We start from the raw sequence: 20,652 nt of genomic DNA, 5'->3' as shown, positions 1-20,652 counted from the left end.
AAACTTACGAACACAAAATGACAGAATCCTTTCAAACTTAACCTGAACGATTCAGTCAGTAAATTCTTAGTAGTGGATGGCTGACATTGAGGTAGAGGACATGCTCTCAAAATGCTAGTTATATTTAGAGCTTGTGGTTTACAATTACATATTAAAACTTTTATCCATAGCAATTACCATCATCATTTTCAACACCATATGATTGAAAATAAAGATTAAATTAAAAAAAAGTAAGATTTGAATTAATGTTCAGTAGTTGCGAATGTTATGATATTTGATGTTATAAAGCAAAATTGGAATTCATTGCTAAATTGTTGGGAGGTTTTGTACTTCTTTTCTGATGGCGGTTATGGTGTCCAATTTTGGGCGTTCCAGCCTGTGCACCACGACTGGCATATAAAATATGTGGGATGGTGCATATAAAAGATCCCTTGCTGCTAATCGGAAAGAGTAGACCATGAAGTGGTGACAGCGGGTTTCCTCTCTCCATATTTGTGTGGTCCTTAACCATATATCTGACATCATATTACCGTAAATGAAATGTGTTGAGTGTGTCATTAAATAAAACATTTCTTTCTTTTTTTCTCCAATTTTTGGTTAAAGTTTAACATTAAAGTTTCATGTTTAGATCAGTTTCTCACAAACTCCTAGGTCTGTGAAACTTGGTTTATAGTTGCATAGTTGCACTGAAATATTTGATGGTAGATGAGACATTTAATTCCACTGAATTCTTTTTTCTTTTTTTTGTTCAGATCCCAAAATCAAGTACATTGTTATAATAATCAACAAAATGGAAGACTGTGACAAAACTGCTATACGTATGCTTTTTAAACACTATTCAATGATAAAAAAGAACAAAAAGAATATTTTCTCCGAGATGACCTCTGACGAGTCCCAGATGTTGTTGATAACCACTACACCTCAGGTGAATGACAATGTCAAGAACCTTTGCAATCGTGCAATTAATGCAAAAGAAGAGGAAAAGGAAAGATTGGCAGCTTCTCCATCCACGCTATCAAGCATCGAAGATACGAGCGAAGACGGATGTCGTTCAAGATCTGCGTCTCCACTCAGAATTGGATTCAGTGGGAAAATAGAAAAGTAAGTTGAGCATTTCTTCAGATGACACTTCGAATAGCGTGAAAATATTTTAAACATAAAATTATTAGTATTTTCATCAAACTTGATGACAGAATTTAAAAAATAAAAAAATAAATGTTTTTAATGGCTAGCATTAACAGGAATGACAATATAGAGCTTTATGACTTCTCCTAGGAGGACCTGAAATGGAGAACATGCATACCCTGATTATAGTACAGTGTTTAAGGTAGACTGACAAAACAGGTAGTTATTTCTTTCTCAAAATAAATTTTGGAGACGTGACGACATTCACTGTAACATGAATGTATAACTTGGGAAAAGATAGGCAAAAAAGAAAAGTACTCAAAAGTATTTTTTTTATTTGTGGCCTATAAAATGCATCATTAACATATAGTAATTAAAAAAAAAGAAGGGGAAAATTACTGAATTAATATTAATAATTTATAAATGCATTAAATTAAAACAAATAAAATAACGATATATTAATTACACAAAATGTCTTTAAATTATGTACAAAATGTAGTATTCATAATTATATTATAATATAATCATTTTTAAACAACTTTTAAAAAGAAAATGGTTGATCTTGCAACACTTCTCCCTGAAACTTATACATAACAATTTAGATTTCTTTTATGCTGATAATATTTTCTTATTGAATTTCTACTTTGATCATTTGGAAAACATATGCTTGCAGTCTGTCTGTGGTAACCATAATACTGGTGATTTAATTATTTTAATTTTGAGAAAAAATGAATCTGAAGTGGATTTCGTTCTTACACTTAAACAAGGTAAACTTCAATGGTATAGGGCGATTATTTTTCCCAAATTCCACCCAACACCCCTTTCCCATGTATGATCCCTGTAATATTAGTATAATGTTTTTTAAATTTCTTTTAGGTAAACTGTACTTTTATTTGTCCAATAAATGTCTCTTAATATTATATAGGATCATAAGACTTGGTGTGTTTGAAGTGCCTTGGTTGGTATAAGGTTTATTGTATTACCAAATTTTGGTTACCTGCTTTTGATGCAAATACTGAATCTTGTCGACATTTTTCATTGTTGATTTTGTTGACTAAACTTATTCATATCAGTATTTCTTTCCTTGCATTTCTCATATATCGAGTGCCTTTTTGTGCACAATTTTAAAATACAAACACATACTCTATGATCTTAATTGATTACTTCCATAAATTACAATAGTCTAATATAACTACTTGTAGAATCGCCTAGTCAAGTTACATCACAGAGTCAAGTATAAAAATGGTAGTTACTCAGTGCTCAATTTTAAGGATTTTGGTTGGTTGCCCAGAGGATAGGTATGGGTTCACATTGAGGTTACCCCTCCAAAAATTTGGTTGCCCTGATTTCAGCTGTGTTTATAATCCAATAAAACAGCAACTAACAGGTTTGGAATTAATATGTTGTCACTGTATAATGTAATATATACTGTCTAACAATAAAATACATCACTTTTAATATTTTAAAAGTTTTTATATTAGAAATTTAAAATTTGAAATGATAAAGACCAGAATCAAATTAAAAAAACACAATTGATACACACTTCAGTTCTTTCTTCTTCTGTTTTTTTGTTAAAACCAAATGTGAATTAAAAAAGTAGCGATAAGAGGTGGATGAATTCAAAATAAGAGTCTTGATAAAACACAGCACACTGGGTACTGAAACATCAAAAGCAATGTCATCAACATCAGAAACAGTCAACATTAGAAACAGTGAACATCAGAAGCTGATCACACCACCATTAGCATGCCTTAGAAAAAAACAATACACTATTGGAACATGTTTACATATATTTTTAGTGTATATACAGTCAAACTTGATCTAACGGTCACCAAGCAGCAAACATTAATGAATTTAGTTAAGCCTGTATGCTTTGGTAAATCACGACCTTTGTTTACCAAAACTGTTTTGTTTGTGGTTTGCAATGTAATCCCAGTACCGTACCATTTGATTAGGGGCACCATAACACTAATAATGAGTTAAACATGTCACTTGAGTAATAAATCCAAATTAAACAAAAGTAAATTTAATTTTTGTGTTATTTATTTATGAACCAACTGTCAAACAAAATGCCACCGAAAAAGCGTTATGCCTTAACTTTAGAAGAACGAGTAGAAGTTGTCAGGAATTCAGAGAAAGATCATTTAAGTACTATAAAGATAGCAGAGCAATTTGGATTGGGTCGTACGCAAATTGACAGCATTTTAAAAAAGAAAGCAGATGTTCTAGCAGACTTTGAAAATAACGTGCCAAGAGCAAGACAATGACAGAAGGACACTGGCAATGAAGATATCAACATGCTTGTTTGGCAACGTCACGACAAATAAACCTCAACGGACCACTTATTAAGGAATAAAGCACTCGCATTTGCCAAGGAATTAGGTGTAGACAAACGCATTCCAAACTAGAGATTTTAATACCTGAACATTTGTGAAATATTTAATGTGACAGTGCTTAATTTATTATTATTGGTAAATTATACTGATGAAGAAAGTGCTTATTTTATTATATTAAATGATATGGAGGTAAACGTACTAAATTTCGTTTTAATAAATACAATTACATGTACTTTTTTATTTTGTGTTGTTTTTGTTTTCTTGGGGGTATTGGAATTAACAAAGGAAATCAAACTGTTACAACAGTTAATGAGGTTTATAGTGATTGAATATTTTGGGACCTCTATATAAAGGCTACATGTCCATAACGGCCACTTTCTGTTGGTCCCTTGAGTGGTTGTTAAATACAAGTTGACTGTATATTAAACTGTACATCTCATATTTGCATTCAAAATGTTTATTCTCCCCCCCCCCCCCCCCCCCCCTCATTAAATTATAATGAAAACTAATTATCTCACCTGATATATATAATCAGTTGCTCCATGATGGCAGAATCAGTGGCTTCGTCACAAATCAGTGACACAAATTTCAAATGTTTTATGCTTTTTTCTAAATTTTGCCTTTCAATTTCCCCTATGGCACCGGTGAACTCTTTGCATTTCACGTCAGTGAGGTATGTTTGTCCAACATCCAGACCCTTTTTTTCATCAACTGTGCACGTCCAAACATAGTCGGTGAACGGCCGACAATGTTTGGCGAGGGAATGACAAGTTCTAAATAATACGCTCAGTTTATCAAAGGCCATTTTGTTAAGTAGACTAACTGCCTTCTCGGCTGGTGTGGTCCCGGGTGCTGCTTGGCAGGCATTCGCCGCCTCCATCGCCAGGCGATGGAAAATACTTTGGTCGTGCATTTTCAAACTTTCTAGGCTAAGAGAGGCACATCCTTTAACAAAATTATTTTCAGATTGTGCGTGTTTTGCATTTTCACACACCTTACAAAACATGAGCTTTGTGGCGTCCTCATACCTTAGCCACAGGAATTTAGAGGCCCATGCCACTTGAAACGTTCTTAATCACTTGTCTTTTTCATATATTATTCTTTTCTCAGATAATTGTTTTTTCTTTTCAGGCTCTTTAACATTCAAAAATCGCCACATTTTCTTCTTTTGTCTTCTGTAGTGTGTTCCACTCATTTTAGAGGAGCTAGAATTATTTTAATTACGTCAAAATGGTATAATTACCCAAATTCATTATAAAGTTTGTTACTGGGACTACTACAATAGTTATTCTTATATATTATCAGTTTTGTTTTATTCCACGTTTGTTTTGGGTTGTTTAATGTTTGCAGTTATACACATGTACACGTAGGGCGTAATTGCTTAAGATTTTTGTGATTTGGTGACGTGTCAGCTATTTTCCAATCGAATGCACTCTATGTTCCAATCGAACGCAATGAAATGTTTCCCATTCGGAATACTTCTGTCGTTTACGATGTTTCCCGATGTCTCACAGAATCAGCCGAGGAGTTCCGAGTGGCAAACAAACCCACGTGATTTCAACTGATTTTATAACGATAGTTTAAAAGCGATTTTGGGCAAGGAAACTGCACATTATTATGGGATACCACTCGCCGTTTGGTGTAAAAAAAAGTTAGTCGTCTGATGGGCAACTAGTATCATAGAATTAAGTTGCCCGACTGAATATTAGGTCGTCACAGACGACCGGACGACCATAATAATTGAGCGCTGGTTACTGAATAAATATATTTTACATGATTTGTAATTTCAGGCTTGTCACTTACCCTCCACCTCCAGCTCCAAGAGGTATCACCATTACCAATGAAGATCTCTTTTGTTTGAATGAGGGAGAGTTTCTGAATGATGTCATCATTGACTTCTATCTCAAGTATGGCTCTTTTACCATGATAGCTTTTTTTCTGATGTATTTGATGATGATTTATGTAGATATTGTTTGCTTTTCACTTGTGATTATCAGAGAATCTTTGAAATCGTATTTAGTTATGTTGGTAAATTTAATTTTAAAAAGAACTGACTTAATATTTCAGTCAATATTTTATTAAACTGGGTTTTTTTAGGGGTTTTTTCTGTGTTAAATTTTCTTTTGAGTGTATAAAGATAATGTTTTATTTTGCAGATACCTCTACCTTGAAAAACTAAGTGAAACTGACAGAAAGAAGATTCACATATTTAGTTCCTTCTTCTACAAATGTCTGACACAGAAACAACCTCGGAATAGTTTACCAGAAGATGTTGCTAAAAAATCGTACATATTTCATTACATGTCATTCTGTCTTGTGTTATTTGTGTCCATCCGTCTATCCATCCATAAACAGGTCAATAAGACTAAAACCATTAATGGATTATGCCAAAATATTTTCAAGTGACACATTTTTTGTGTCCTAAATTTAATATGCTGATAAAAAATGGGTTGCACAAAACTAAAGTTATAATTTTAGAACCCTGTCTAAATAGTATTCTAAATTACAGCAACACAAGGGCTAGTGTTGATGCAACATAGCCATGGGAGAAATCAATGCTGATCACTTTTCATGTGTTCAGAAGTTTCCAAAATATTTTTTATTTACAAGATTAATAAAAGCCTGATTGATGCATTTGGACATCAACATAACAGTACAAAACACAAAAGTTTATTAAGAAACAAAACAAAAAGAAAACATTACACCTTATTTGGCAATTCAAATTGATTTTCTTGATCGCGATAAAGCCTTTTCTGAAAATACCAAGTTTATCAAGCTAACTTCAGCTTATTCATGTCACTAAAAGTAATTACTGCTAACAATATAACAATCCTAATAAAATCCTCTTTTTTTTATTGCTTTTAGAATATACAAACATAATAATTAGTGTTTGAATGTTTTAAGTAAGATTGAATTAAAACAAGATAAGTTGTTTATATTTTTTAGGCCTGCAGTCAGACGCCACAGTCGAGTTAAAACATGGACCCGTCATGCAGACCTGTTTGAAAAGGATTTTATTTTAATACCTATCAATGAACAGTAAGTGGATAGATAACGATTTGGTTTACAAATCAGAAAAAAAGACTTGTGAATGATATACAGCTTTGTTACTTGGTCATTTCTAGCAGAAAGCAGGAAAACCTATTTTTATTCAGATATTCATAATCTGTGGTTTCCCTACATTGGTAAGGTTTTCTAAGCCTTAGTTGATTTCTCTCTGACCAGGTCTGTCCCGAGGATTTCTTTTAAGGCGCTTACATTTTCAGTATTGTTTAGGTAACCAGTCAATTCGTACCATAGTCATTCCGTACCATTGTCATTTCGTACCCAATTTTACCATTTCGTACCCTGGTCATTTCGTACCATAGTTATTTGGTCATTTCGTACCATGGTTATTTCGTACCATGTCTGTTTGGTCATTTCGTACCTTGGTCATTTCATACCAAAGTGATTTCATACCTCGATCATTTATTGTGCAGCTTAGTTGACTAATAGATTGTAAAATGTCAAATTACTTATTTAAAAAATAAACATTAGGCTAATGCAGCTATAATGAAGCCCCACGCTTAAGAAAGAAAGAAACAAACAAACAAAAAACAAGAAAAAGATTATATATTACTTTTATCTTCAAACGTTTCCATGCATGTCGCTGATGACTGACACCGCAATGAAATGATCATCAGTGGCAATATACATATGTTCATTTAAACCTTTGCTCACTTTACAAGGTATGTTTACACGTCAACGTTTTTTCGTGAACAATAAAAATAAGAAGTGGCATACCATGACAAAAATAATATACCGAGTACAAAACCACTATGGTACAAAATGACCCCACATTATGGTACGAGATGGTAAAAAAGTAGGTACGAAATGGCTGTGGTACGAAATGACCAAGGCAACAAAAATGGTGGGGGAGGGGTGGAAGGTGGTTTTACAGAAATTGTTTTTAGTGTTTGTCTTAAAACTAGCAAAATATTTATTTTTATTTTTTTTATTTATATTTCCTTTTTTATCATAGTATCAGATTTGACTGAAAATATCAGGCACATGTGCTTCAATAAGTCCCTTTCCACTTTCAAGGTGTTTAAGATATTAGTTACTTATTTGTAAATATGCCACCACACACACAACCACACCCAGCCATTATAAGTAAAATTAAAATGCAAATTTACTAAAAGTTCATGAAAAGTCCGACGTCATATAAAGATTAAACACAAATGTAGTAACGTAAAACTAACACCAGTGAGAATAGCAATGTACCCTCAAAGCAGACTAAGAAAGTTAAACATTGCTTTCAGTTTCATATGGGTGGTTATATATTTTTTAACTTTTCCTTCAGAATTTTTACTCATATTTGGTAAGTTTACTAATACGTTCTGCACCTCTGTAGAGGTAGCCTTTGTGGTGGCAGCATCTTTCCTGTTTTTGTAGATAAAATAACCCTGATTTAGATGGCTAGATTAAAATGTAGTGAGTTAAGCAAATACTCCTTTCATTTATATTGCATTCGTGTATTTTCAGTAATAAATAACTCTCTTTCTCTGTTTGTTTCAGTGCTCATTGGTTTTTGGCAATCATTTGTTTTCCTGGTATGAATGATGCAGTGTGGCATCCCTTTCATCCTCGTATGTCGGCAAACGACAATGGAAATGCTGCTGCAGAACAGTCCCAGCAGGAACCTGAGCCGGTACAGCAAAGATACCAAATATTCTTATGTTGCAATTTAGACATGAACATTATCTGTTTTTTATTTGATTTTTGTAACTAGTAAATAAAAAAACCCCAGCAGTTGCTTGGGCTAGAGAACAGACTTCAAATAAAAAATAGGGGTGGAACGTAGCTCAGTAGTAGAGCACTCGCTTGATGCACGGGCGGTCTAAGATCGATCCCCATCAGTAGGCCCATTAGACTATTTCTCATTCTAGCCAGTGGACCACGAGTGCTATATCAAAAGCTGTGGTATGTGCTATCTTGTCTGTTGGATGCTGCATATAAAAGACCTCTTGAAATTAATGGAAAAATGTAGCGGGTTTCCTCTAAGACGTTTTGACCATCTAATAGCTGATGATTAATAAATCAATGTGCTCTAGTGGTGTTGTTAAACAAAACATACTTTAACTTTTTTTCAAACAAGAATGATGCAACTTATTACCCTGCTTATATTCAGCAGGTTAAAACATGCTGTCTCAGATGCCTTTTGATTCATTGTGCATTTTTAAAATATCATTCCTCACCAGTGGGGACTAATATTATGATTGCACACCAGTACATACCAATGGCTTATTTAAATACTACAGACATCAATATACTTGAAATCATCAAAGAAAGATTTAAAAAGGCATTTCAGTATTTTGTATTGACTTTTATAATGAGCGGAGCGGATAAAAAAATGTTGTGCATATATGCCACTGGAGCTTCATGCACGCCTGTCATGGGCTTAATCTCTGACTTTCGCCAGTAACTAAGTCCGGGCCAGGAGGGAGGGGGGGGGGGGGGGGGTACATTTGAGGTGGACGGAATTTGGAATAAAAATTTAGAAGTTAGGTCAAGGGACCTAAGGACAAAATAGCTGATTCATTCAACTCGTGTCTGGATAAAAGTTTAGACCCAAAAATAAAATTAGATTGCTCATCCAAAAGGTTTTAAGGTGATTCGAGCAATTTAGACGGGCTGCCAAAGTAAAGTGTGTCGGACTGTTTACAAAAAAATAACAATAAAATTTTGAACCACAGCCAAAAAGCTTAAAGTCCGACTAAGCCCAAAAAGAGGCGGTACCTGTCTTAGGAGAGGTTGTCGGCGGAACTCATGGCGAAGTGAGGGGTGTATCGATTCAGGGCTTCGGGAGCGTCTTCACCAGGTCGACATAACAGTCCCGAAGAATTGCTGGGTAGTCCTCTGGCATGATCATCTTCATGACTCGATGGATGGTGGTGCTATCCAGGTCATGCCTCAGCAATCCTTGTCGGTACACCCCATTCTGATCCGATGTGATGTAATACGTCTCACTGGGTCCATACAGTAATGGTCGTCAGCTGTTGACCTTGTAGGGCCCGAGCTGAGAGAGGTGGGTAAACTGCCCCCTCACAGCTCTGCGGAACTTGTGAGGCAGCTTGTCAAAAGCGATGTTCCAAGTTTCGGGCTAGGTCGGCAAGGCCTTTTCCGATACCTTCCTCTTCTTGGATTTGCGTTCTGTATCCACCACAACAACCACCTTTGGAGAAGCCGGCCAAGCTGGATGGTGGCGTCAAAACCATGTGTCCCGTTTCAATCGGCGCTGGTACAGGTGGAGGAGGGGCCACCACTGTCAGTTTATAATAAACTATTTCCTAAAGCAGAGTAATTAAATTTCTGGAGTAGTGACACGACAAATGGTGATGCCATGTCTTAATTACACATGTACTTTTGAAAAAAATGCAGTAATAGTATTATTTACATTTATCACATTTCTACTTCTCATAGGTTTACAGACTACATATACTATGGCCATTTACATATTTAGATTATTTTAATATTTACAGATGGAAACAGAAGCGCCACATGAAAATGGTGAAGAAGGTGGTGCTCTTAAGGTGACATGTTTTTTAAAGAGATTATTTCACCTTTCGTGGATTAAACATATTTGTTTTACAAACAGAAAATGAACAAATTGTAGCCTTAATAAAGTTATCATCTCATCGTATATAAACATAACCGAAAATAACCATCATCATTTTATATTATGTCTACATTCTGTGTTTGTAAATAAAGAAATCGATAGTTGACAAAACCTGTTTAATTGTAGGTTACTCATTGCTGTTGGGAACTGATAAATATAATAATGAATGGGATGGGAGGGTGGGTTTATTATCATTAGTGGTATGTAGTATGACTATGGTAAATTTAGATTCAGGGAAAACAACTTGGTAACAATTACTAGTAATAATCGATAGATGCAAATAACTGCATAAATATTTATTGGTTGGTTTTTTCTTCATTTCAGGAAATACGTGGTTCCCCTGTCGATGTTCAGTTGTGCCTTGAAGGAGAAGAAAAAAGTGACTTTAATTTGGGACTGAAGCAGTAAGTTGTGCAACTGTGTTAACATATGGTTTAATGTCTCTTGTGCTTTTCGTTTGGTGTGAAATTGTGAGGGGACATGGAATTACTATAAAACATGCATGAAGTTATTAAATAGATCTGTGTGTTATAAAATTTTGATGAAACAAGTTGCAAATTATTTTACATTGTTACCCATATGGTTAAAAATATCTTGGTACATATCAAAGTGATACGTCCCACTAGAATGCCAAGTGGGACGTAACACTTTTAACGTCACACAATGTCGTCATCAATTAGCACACAACCTTACAGGAACGTCAACGAAACAAGATGAGTGATATAAATTAAGATAGATTATGGGTAATAAATAGGATATTAAACTCGCTACCATTTCGTATCATGTCTACCGTATATCGCTGTGTATTAGCCAGCTCCATGCATTAGCCGACCCCCTAGTTTCACCCTCAAATATAGACCTTGTATATAAGCCGACCCCCCTATATAAAACTAATAAGTCAGATGTCTGTGTGGTCTATAAAATGACAAAGTACATCTGCTTTCAAACGTCATTTGTCACAGCAAACTTATCCAGAAGCAGTAGCTGATTTCTATTTATAGAAACAGTGTCCGGTTAATTTATTTCTCGTAAAATATAAGTACCAAGATAGCGAAATATACCTAAACAGAAATAATAATAATAATAATAGTAGTAGTAATAACAACAACCAGGGATTTTTTTTTTTTACATACTTTATGTCAGTAAACATTTATAGGTTACATTTTAAAACTTTATGTCCATTTCTAATTCATTTAATGTTACAAAGTAGCACAATCCACACGGTTTATTCACTGTTCATTCACTCGGGAAGATCGTCAGCAGTGAATCCGCTGAACTCGTCGTCTGAATCATCGGCCTCGATAATGTCCCACACAGCCTGGTCTGCAGTGTCATCGTAAAAATTATTCAGCTGATTTTCTCGAACATTCTCGATCACTTCTGCTTCTGGGAGTGATCGTACGGTGGTGTCTGCGCACATGTCGTTGAATAAACTGTCGTCTTCGGTGCCGTCCATGCTGTTGGCAATTCCTGTCTTTAGAAAGCTCCTGACGATCATGTCGCTAGGGATCTTTTCCCATGCATCTTTTACCCACTGAACCACAACCGGTAAAGGTGCTCGCCGTCTGCTTCTGTTTTTGGTGTAACTCTGCTCGCCGTTAACCATCCAGTCATTCCACTCCTTCCTCACGTTTGCTTTGAATGGCTTGTTCAGGCTAACGTCAAGTGGCTGTAACAAGGATGTACAGCCTCCAGGAATGACACATTGCCTCACTTTCAACTCCTTCAATTTCTTTTTCACGTCTTCGCACAGGTGTGCACGGAACATATCCCACACCAGGAATGACTGACAGCCTCGTGCACCTCCGGACCGGGCCATCCACACGTCTTCTAACACCCGTAACACCAGTGACTCGTTCATCCACCCTTTTTCCTGTACCGCAATAATAACGCCTTTAGGAAATTTATCCTTTGGAAATGTCTTTCTCTTGAAGATCACCCTGGGCTTTAATTTTGTCCCATCCGCCATACAGGCCAGTACTACCGTGAAGTGTTGTTTCTCTGCTCCACAGGTTTTCACTTGTACCGAGTGTGTGCCCTTCGTGTCGATCGTTCGGTTTCCTGGCATGTCGAAATTCATCAGTGTTTCGTCCATATTGCCAATCTGTGCAACTGGAAACTCGAATCGTTTTCTTTTCTTCAAAACAAACTGTTGAAATGACAGGATTTTCTTATCTACTTCATCAGGTAGTTTTTGTGCGATGTGGGTACGCTGGCGTAGAACAAGATTGTTCCTTTCCATAAAACCTGAACACCAGTTTGTAGTCGTCTTGAATGTTGATTCTATTCCCAAATCTTTCCTCATCTTGCAAAGGTATAACGCGCATGGACCAATCATAACTCGTGTCACGATGTGGCCAGCCTGACGTTGCTCTGAAATCCAGGGCTCCAACAGTTCTCTAGTGCTAAGTTTGGGGACACCGAATGTCGTCTGGCCTTCTTTGTTTTTGGCATATCGGCAAGAACGGTTTTCTCCTTTCTCCAATTACGAACTTGTCGCTCATTAACATCAAACTGTCTTGCTGCTGCACAATTATTCGAATTTTCAGCAAACTTAATTACACGTAATTTGAAGCTAGCATCGTATGCACATCGTTTTCTCTTGGAACTCATGTTGTACTCGTATGCAATTTGTTGGTCGTAGTAAATATTTGACGGCTGGTGTTTTAATGCTTTTTATTATGTGAACTCATTTTTAATCTTTTGATTATATTTTGATAGCATGTGACCCTTTAACATGAAACGACTTTCAAATTTATTACTGTTGTTATTGCAGTTAGTATTAAGCACTTACCTTTCAGTCATTTGTTTTATTCTCTTACATTCTTGATTGCAGCCACACGTTAAAAACACAGTGACTGTTTGCATTGTTGATTGTGCTAATCGGTCGTTTCATTACTAGTCGGCTATACCCTACCATACCCAACCACCCATGTCGATTAATCCCAAGCCGACAAACAAAACATGAAGCTGGAACAATTAACGTGTTCACCGGTTTAGTAAGCAGTTTTGTAATGACACGTGACCTGCGAAGTTTTCCGAAATTGTTTTGATCGGTCACCATGTATTGTTGTTTAAACAGATAAATATTACTAAATAACTTTAGATGAACATATATATACAATTTTAATATCTTTTATTTGTAATAGCTTGTGTTAAAATGCAATATTAAACCTTTATGAAAGTGGAAATGCAGAGCACAATAATGACAATAGATCGAGTCGAGCCGTGACGTCACTATTCTAACTTTACATTTCTAATAAAATGTTGACTCCTTAGATAAGCCGACCTCAGCCTTTGACTTGATAATTTTTGTATCAAAAAGTCGGCTAATACACAGCGATATACGGTATGTCCCTCATGAAATAATTTTCATTGTCACTCGCTAAAGCTCATGACAGTTGAAATTATTTCACTCGGGACATAAACATGATACGAAATGGAAGCTTGTTTAATATATATACTCTTCAAAAGAAGAAACGCAAAACCACATTGTCGTAACATTTGGAGAATTGATTTAATTATTGAATGGTGAGTCCGATAATTACCAAATGTTGCAGGATTGTTCACAATTCACTCTAGTCCATTGTGAGTAAGTGATAGGACACACCACCAATGTCAAGGTCATCTGGAGTCAATACCGGGTGTGGCCTCCGCGTGTGTTGACAACTGCCTGGCACCGCCTGCCCATTGAAGCAACCAGAGTACGGATGACGTCCCGGGGGATGGTGGCCCACTCGGCCTGCAAGGCTGCTGCCAGCTCGGGCAGGGTCTGGGGCTGTGGTTGTCGCTGTCGGAGGCGTCGGTCCAACTCGTCCCATAGATGCTCAATTGGGTTCAAATCCGGTGATATCGATGGCCAAGGAAGGACATTAATGTTGTTGTTCTGTAGGAAAGCCGTTGTGAGACGTGCTGTGTGAGGCCTGGCGTTGTCATGTTGGAACACTGCGTTGGCGTTGGCCATAAGTGGAACGATGTGTGGCCGGAGGATCTGGTCAATGTAGCCCTGTGCATTCAGGTTGCCCTGCACGTGGACCAGGTCAGTTCTGCCAGTGTGTGAGATGGCTGCCCACACCATGACACTACCCCCGCCGAATCTGTCCACTTCCTGCACGCAGTTTGCCGCATAACGTTCACCACGACGCCTATACACGCGACATCTTCCATCATGACGTCGGAGCAGAAATCGGGACTCGTCACTGAACCACACCTGTCTTCATCGCAGTTGAGGCCATTGTCGATGAATCTGGCACCACTGCAGTCGGAGTCGACGGTGTTGTGGTGTTAAGATGACACCTCGAACTGGACGTCTGGCACGAATTCCTACCTCACGTAGGCGGTTCCGTACGGTCTGGTCGGATATCCTGCGCAAACCTGGTATTGCTGCGGCTGTGGAGGTGGCAGTAGTCAATCGTTCCCGAAGGTGGCGTACCCGGATGTAGCGGTCCTGCCCGGGGGTAGTGACCCGTGGTCAACCGGATCTAGGGAGGTCACGTGTTGATCCATGTTGCTGGTAACGGTCCCACAGTCTGGAGATGGTGCTTGGGGACACATGGAATGCCCTGGCAACGGCCGTTCTGGATTCGCCTGCGTCTAATCGGCCGATGGCATTGTTTCTCTGTGGTTCACTGAGACGTGGCATGTCCTGCATTGTCAACTGTCGGCCAGATACAGAGGCCAGGCAAGCGAACACCCTGCACTTTTATACTGTCGGTGTTCATGTTGCACGTGCAGACAACGCACGTGCAGTGGTGACATGGTTTGCACGTGGCTGCGTTTTTGCGAATATTCACATTTTGGAACTTTATTGTACAGTAGCTGCTTTTTATCGAATGTAACCGTGGGAATGTGTTTGGGACATGCAATGACCTTATATTCACAAAGCATGAACCGGTAGGAAACATAAAATCGGAGTTATAACCCATTTGTACCCTTTTGCGTTTCTTTTTTTGAAGAGTATATATATAAGTATTCCCTCCTATGTTTGCATCTAATTTGTTGTTTTGGGGTTGTTTTGGGAGGGGTCTACTTTAAGGAAATGTTGTATTTTTAAAGAATATGATTTTTATTTTGCAGACCATGTATCTTAATATTTGACTCTCTGGCCGGACCCAGTAGAACCAATGTGATCAAGATCCTCAAAGAGTAAGAATTGTACTTTGCATCTTTCATTTGTTAAAAAAGAATGTATATAAAAATTGTATCATTTCAATTTGATCATCTTTAGAATTTTGAAAATTCTTGATAATCATCATATATAACAACTGAAAATATGTTGGTTGATATTTTATGATCTTAAATATCTTGAGAAAATGTCAGTATTGCAACACAAATAAAAAGTTTGTTTAACATCTAGAGCACATTGATTTATTAATTATCAGCTATTTGATGTCAAACATTTGGTAATTTTAACACATAGTCTTAGAAAGGAAACCCTCAACCTTTTGTCTGTTAGTAGTAAGGGATCTTTTATATGCACCATCCCATAGACAGAATAGCACATACCACAGCATTTGGTGCACTAGATGGAACGAGAAATAGCCCAATGGGCCCACTGACAGGGATCAAACCTAAAACCAACCGCACACCAAGCAGACACTTTACCACTGGGCTATGCCTTGCGACACAAATAATTCAACGTTGGGGAGGTAGGAATATTTAGTGTACAACAAGCGGTATCATGTTAGTCAGTAATTTATGGTGCTAATATGTTTTGTAAATGTTGCTAATACTTTGGGTGACTGAAGATGTTGAAAATAGTGGATAAACATTTTGTTTAGTGAGTTCAGAGTACTGAAACATATCTTACTTTTTTCCCCTTGTCAACTTTCAGATACATGCAAGTTGAATGGGATTCTAGGAAATCAGAGAAAAGAAATCTACGTGAGGCCATGAAGGGAAGAAATGTCCAAGTGCCTCAACAAACTAACTACAGTGATTGTGGTGTATATGTTTTGCAGTATGCAGAATGTTTTTTCTATGTAAGTATGACCAACACGACTAAGTAACAACAAAGCAAATGTTAAAATATATAATGAAATTCAGTTTATCTTGACAAATACTAGTAAATAAAAGGAAAAATAAAAATCCATTTCAACATGGTAATTATTAAATTGCATTTATAGCAATTTTATTACAAAAATATCAACAAACTGACAGGTGAGGAAAAAGTATGGTAAAGGAAATATCTCAACAATTTAATTCCTAAACTATAGCTATTTAGTTTTTAACGTGGTTTTATGACAGTCAGCAACCTTTGCAATTGCCCATGGCAGTCTGCTATGCTGTGGATATTGCTGTGGAGTTTTTAATTCTTCACGGCACTTGTTTTGCTGTGGACTATATTAGAAATTTGTTCCCACTGTTTGTTTTTTGCCATGGACGTTTTCTTAATTGCAGGGGTTGAATCAGTATACATTAAGAGATGAAATTGCTGCCACCACATGAGCTACTCCTACAGAAAAGCATAGGGGAATATCTTTTTTTATATGTTTTCTCACAGAAAGGAGAACCCAAACCATGGCCTTTGGTATACCAATTATGGAAAGTGTTTGGGACAAAACCAGGAACACCATTGGGACAAAAAACGTTCTCGATATGGCTCAGTAGGTTAAAAAAAAAAAACTGCTTACCTATTTGTGAAACTATTTGTACCATATGCAAAAAAGGTGGAAAAACAAATATAGGTTGCTTGAGAACAAATAAAGACTCTGTGTACAGTTTAAATGACTCCATATTTGGCAAATATATGTTAATAATGTATATAAAATGAAATATTTACCTTCAGATAAAATATTGTCTCAGAATATTAAATCTTAATGTTTTGATCTAAAAATCTTTTTTTCTTTTTTTTCTTTAGGATAAAATTATGGACTTCAGTTTGCCAATGAAGGGTTTGAAAACTTGGTTTAAGGATGAAGTAGTACTTCGTAAGAGAGACGAAATCAGAGAACTGATACTCGATTTGGCAAAACGAACCCAGACTGACAATAGTGCTGCCAGCTGATACTTTTTTGTTGAAAACATGGTGACTGAAATTCAACAGTAAATTCAGGAATTAAAAAACAATGAAAGAGACAGTTGAATGAGATGGTTATGCAGACTTGTTTTTGAAGGGTGCAAGTGTAATCGAGCCCAGGAATTCAATCGGAGGGATGTGAAGCTGTATTTCACGACATACACAGATTATTTTAAGGAGTGTTAATTTTCTCTCCTTAATATGTATAGAAGTGCAATTTTTCACACATCTGGGTTTGTTTTTGTTGTTGGGTTTTTTTTCACATCACATGGGTCAGATTATATCTGTACATAAATACCATCGTCAGAACTGTCGATTGAGTGCTGGAATCAGCAAGCTGGATATATTGATCCTGGGCATCTGTGATACATGTTAAAAGTGGCATTTGTTCAATTATGGGATTGTTCGATACAAGGCTTGGAGGTCTATTTGAAGGTGCCTGGATTTATAACTGTTATCTTATTATCTATTATAAAATTTGTGCTATGGATGATGTCGTTGTCGTTTAACTGTCTGTGATGTCATTGTTTGACATAAATCATGTGAGGGTGACTGTTCATAATGACAAAGCTGGAATGTTTAAAATTCATTATTTAACAGGTGATAAGTATGTCACTTGGAACAACTAGGTGGTATTAAACAAAATCAGGATTTACACTCATAGGAGTTACCGAAAGCCATAGTTGTTTTCCTCATGATCTATGAAATAATAGTATGATTTGCTTCTGTTCAGTCAAGGGTATATTTCATTCTGTCTTCTCCATTGTGTCCAAATATCTTAACAATGCTTAGACATGGAGGAACTTAAATTATAACAATTTTATGAACTTTTTAAAGAAATAAATTATTGATGATGGGTAAGGATGTTGTAACTAGTGGTGTTTTAATCATTTTATTTTCATTTGATTTGTTAACTTTTTTGTTTTGATACACACTTACTAGATTGGATACATATACATGTAGTTATTTTTATGCAAAATAACTTTGTAATTTGACAAGGGAACATTGTTTAAAAAATAACTTTGAAGATGGTAATAGTGCTGTTTAGTCAGTTTTGATAAATTATTTTTTGAGAAAAGTATGAAAAAAGGAAATTAACAATTGATCCATGCAACAAAATCAAGATTTTCATGATATACTACACTTCATGTAGAAGGTGCACCAAATCTGTGATTTTCTAGCAACATCTTTTTATATTATTATTCTGACATAGAATTAATTATGCAGTCCCTATCCTTATTTTATCCTCCAAATATCTCAGAAATTAATGAGAGATATTTTATGGTGTAGCTCTTAGGAACTTTGTCTCAAGACCATTACCTAACTGGGTTATTTTCAGTTTTGTTACTCCTTGTATTCATTTTTTTTTTAAACTTGACATGCATATTAATTATGAAATGCGATTAAATCGAAAAAGATCAATTAAAAAAAAAGCAAATTATATTTTTTTTAGCATGCTGTAAATTGGGGAAATGTTAGCGAGCATAAAATTTTAGAAAATTTAACTAGGCTTTACAAGGCACTAATATTTTACGACTCTAAATTGAAAGAAATGTACAACAGACTTTGTGCAATTGTTTTTTTATGGTGATTAGCTAAACACCCAACAATGGTTACATGCTACTGATTAAACTAAAAAGATAGCAAACAACAATAGTTAAAGCAATTTTCTACCAAATGTAAGTTGTCTAATCTGCAAAACATAAAAATTTATCAAAAGTATTATTTCAACTGATCAAAGAAAGAAAGAAAGAAATGTTTTATTTAACGATGCACTCGACACATTTTATTTACGGTTATATGGCATCAGACATATGGTTAAGGACCACACAGATTCTAAGAGGAAACCCGCTGTCGCCACTACATGGGCTACTCTTCCAATTAGCAGCCAGGGATCTTTTATTTGCACTTCCCACAGGCAGGATAGCACAAACCATGGCCTTTGTTGAACCAGTTATGGATCACTGGTCGGTGCAAGTGGTTTACACCTACCCAATGAGCCTTGCGGAGCACTCACTCAGGGTTTGGAGTCGGTATCTGGATTAAAAATCCCATGCCTCGACTGGGATCCGAACCCAGTACCTACCAGCCTGTAGACCGATGGCCTGCCACGACGCCACCGAGGCCGTTTCAACTGATCAATACTATAACTTAAGTTTATTCATTTTTAGTTTCAGATATGATGACCTCAATAAAATGTTATGTCATTTATTTAGATTTCACTAAATTTTAAGATCGCTAATATTTTATGATTTACAGTATATGGATCTCATACTTCCCACGCCCAACCCCCCCCCCCCCCCCCCCCCCCAAAAAAAAAGAGAAAAGAAAGTAAGTAATAAAAGAAGTAAAAATGTATTGGTGCCAATGAAATTCTGTTAAAAGTGGAATGAAAGTGTGTGGAAGTTTTGTGCTCCTCATCAGAAATATGCTGTGATTAGATCTACAAAAACAAATTAATTGGCACAGATGCTTTAAGATCTCTTTTGTGTCTTCAGACCTAGCAAAATGGATGAGTACCATTGCTTCTTTATTCAAGATATATTTTCAGGAATTGTTAGCTTTGTGAACATTTGTTGATATATGTTTTGAGTAAGCTATGAATCAGAAGGTATGTCTGTACATAAATGTGACATTTCTGTAAAACTGAATAAAAGGTAAAATTTAGGGATTTTTGTTGTGTTTAGTTAGCAAGCTGATATATTAAATTTCTTTAGACATATTCTCTCAACTGAAGATAATTGATATATCGTAAAATAAAGATATGATGATGCAACCAGTCTTCGGATTGTACCATTCAAAAATCGTAGATGTACAAAACAAATCACTCTTGATTTTCAAACCATAAGCACTGAACCTGCTTGCTTCTTTCGTTTCTGACCACTACTCCAACCTTCTCAGAACATCACTAAAGCACATTGATTTAATAATCATTGGTAATTCTGACAAATCGATATTGTCTTAGAAAACCCTAACATTTTTTAATTAGTAGCAAGAGATCATTTATATGTATCATCACACAGACAGGATAGCATATACGACTTTTGGAATACCAGTTGTGGTGCACTGGTTGGAACGAGAAATAGTCCAGTGGGCCCACCATAAACTCGCAACTATTCATTAAAACTGCCATTGGAAAAACCTGTAGCATTGTTTTGCAGTATTTTTTCTACCTATCACTTAAGCTGTCGGATGAGTGGTCGGATACACACGAGGACACATGGATTTTAAATAGAATTTGGCAAGACAGTATTTTATATTAATTACTCTGGGTGATAGTTTAAATTTCATAGACACAATTATGTTTTTATGGTGATTAGCTGAACACAACAATGCTTACGTGTGACGGTGTGACCTGCTATATTTGTAAGGGATGGGGCCAGGTCGGTTTTTGCGCAAATTAAAGGGAAATTACTCAATTTTAAAAGAAAAAATCGTAGATGCCTATTTATGAACATAAGCGTCGGAAGCAAGGAGGAGGTCTGCCCTTCCCAACTCTGAAAATAATGCATTGT

At 36.2% G+C, this 20,652-nt stretch overlaps 1 protein-coding gene across 1 annotated transcript in view; it reads left to right on the top strand.

Annotated features, from left to right (window-relative positions):
• The window catches only part of LOC121370814 (sentrin-specific protease 6-like), a 47,929-nt gene extending 28,970 nt beyond the window's left edge, over positions 1-18,959 (top strand). Inside the window, exons 12-21 of the mRNA XM_041496294.1 lie at positions 753-1,101; positions 5,252-5,368; positions 5,618-5,746; positions 6,408-6,500; positions 8,019-8,151; positions 9,983-10,033; positions 10,444-10,523; positions 15,196-15,264; positions 15,953-16,100; positions 16,979-18,959. Coding sequence (XP_041352228.1) covers positions 753-1,101; positions 5,252-5,368; positions 5,618-5,746; positions 6,408-6,500; positions 8,019-8,151; positions 9,983-10,033; positions 10,444-10,523; positions 15,196-15,264; positions 15,953-16,100; positions 16,979-17,125 — 1,316 coding nt within the window. The 3' untranslated portion in view covers positions 17,126-18,959. The remainder of the gene's footprint in view (positions 1-752; positions 1,102-5,251; positions 5,369-5,617; positions 5,747-6,407; positions 6,501-8,018; positions 8,152-9,982; positions 10,034-10,443; positions 10,524-15,195; positions 15,265-15,952; positions 16,101-16,978) is intronic.
• The last annotated feature ends 1,693 nt before the right edge of the window (positions 18,960-20,652 follow it).

The sequence above is a fragment of the Gigantopelta aegis genome, chromosome 4, assembly GCF_016097555.1.
Source record: "Gigantopelta aegis isolate Gae_Host chromosome 4, Gae_host_genome, whole genome shotgun sequence".
Taxonomy (NCBI): Eukaryota; Metazoa; Mollusca; class Gastropoda; order Neomphalida; family Peltospiridae; genus Gigantopelta; species Gigantopelta aegis.
Note: the sequence above shows the minus strand (reverse complement) of the source record. Positions and strands in the feature narration are given on the sequence as shown.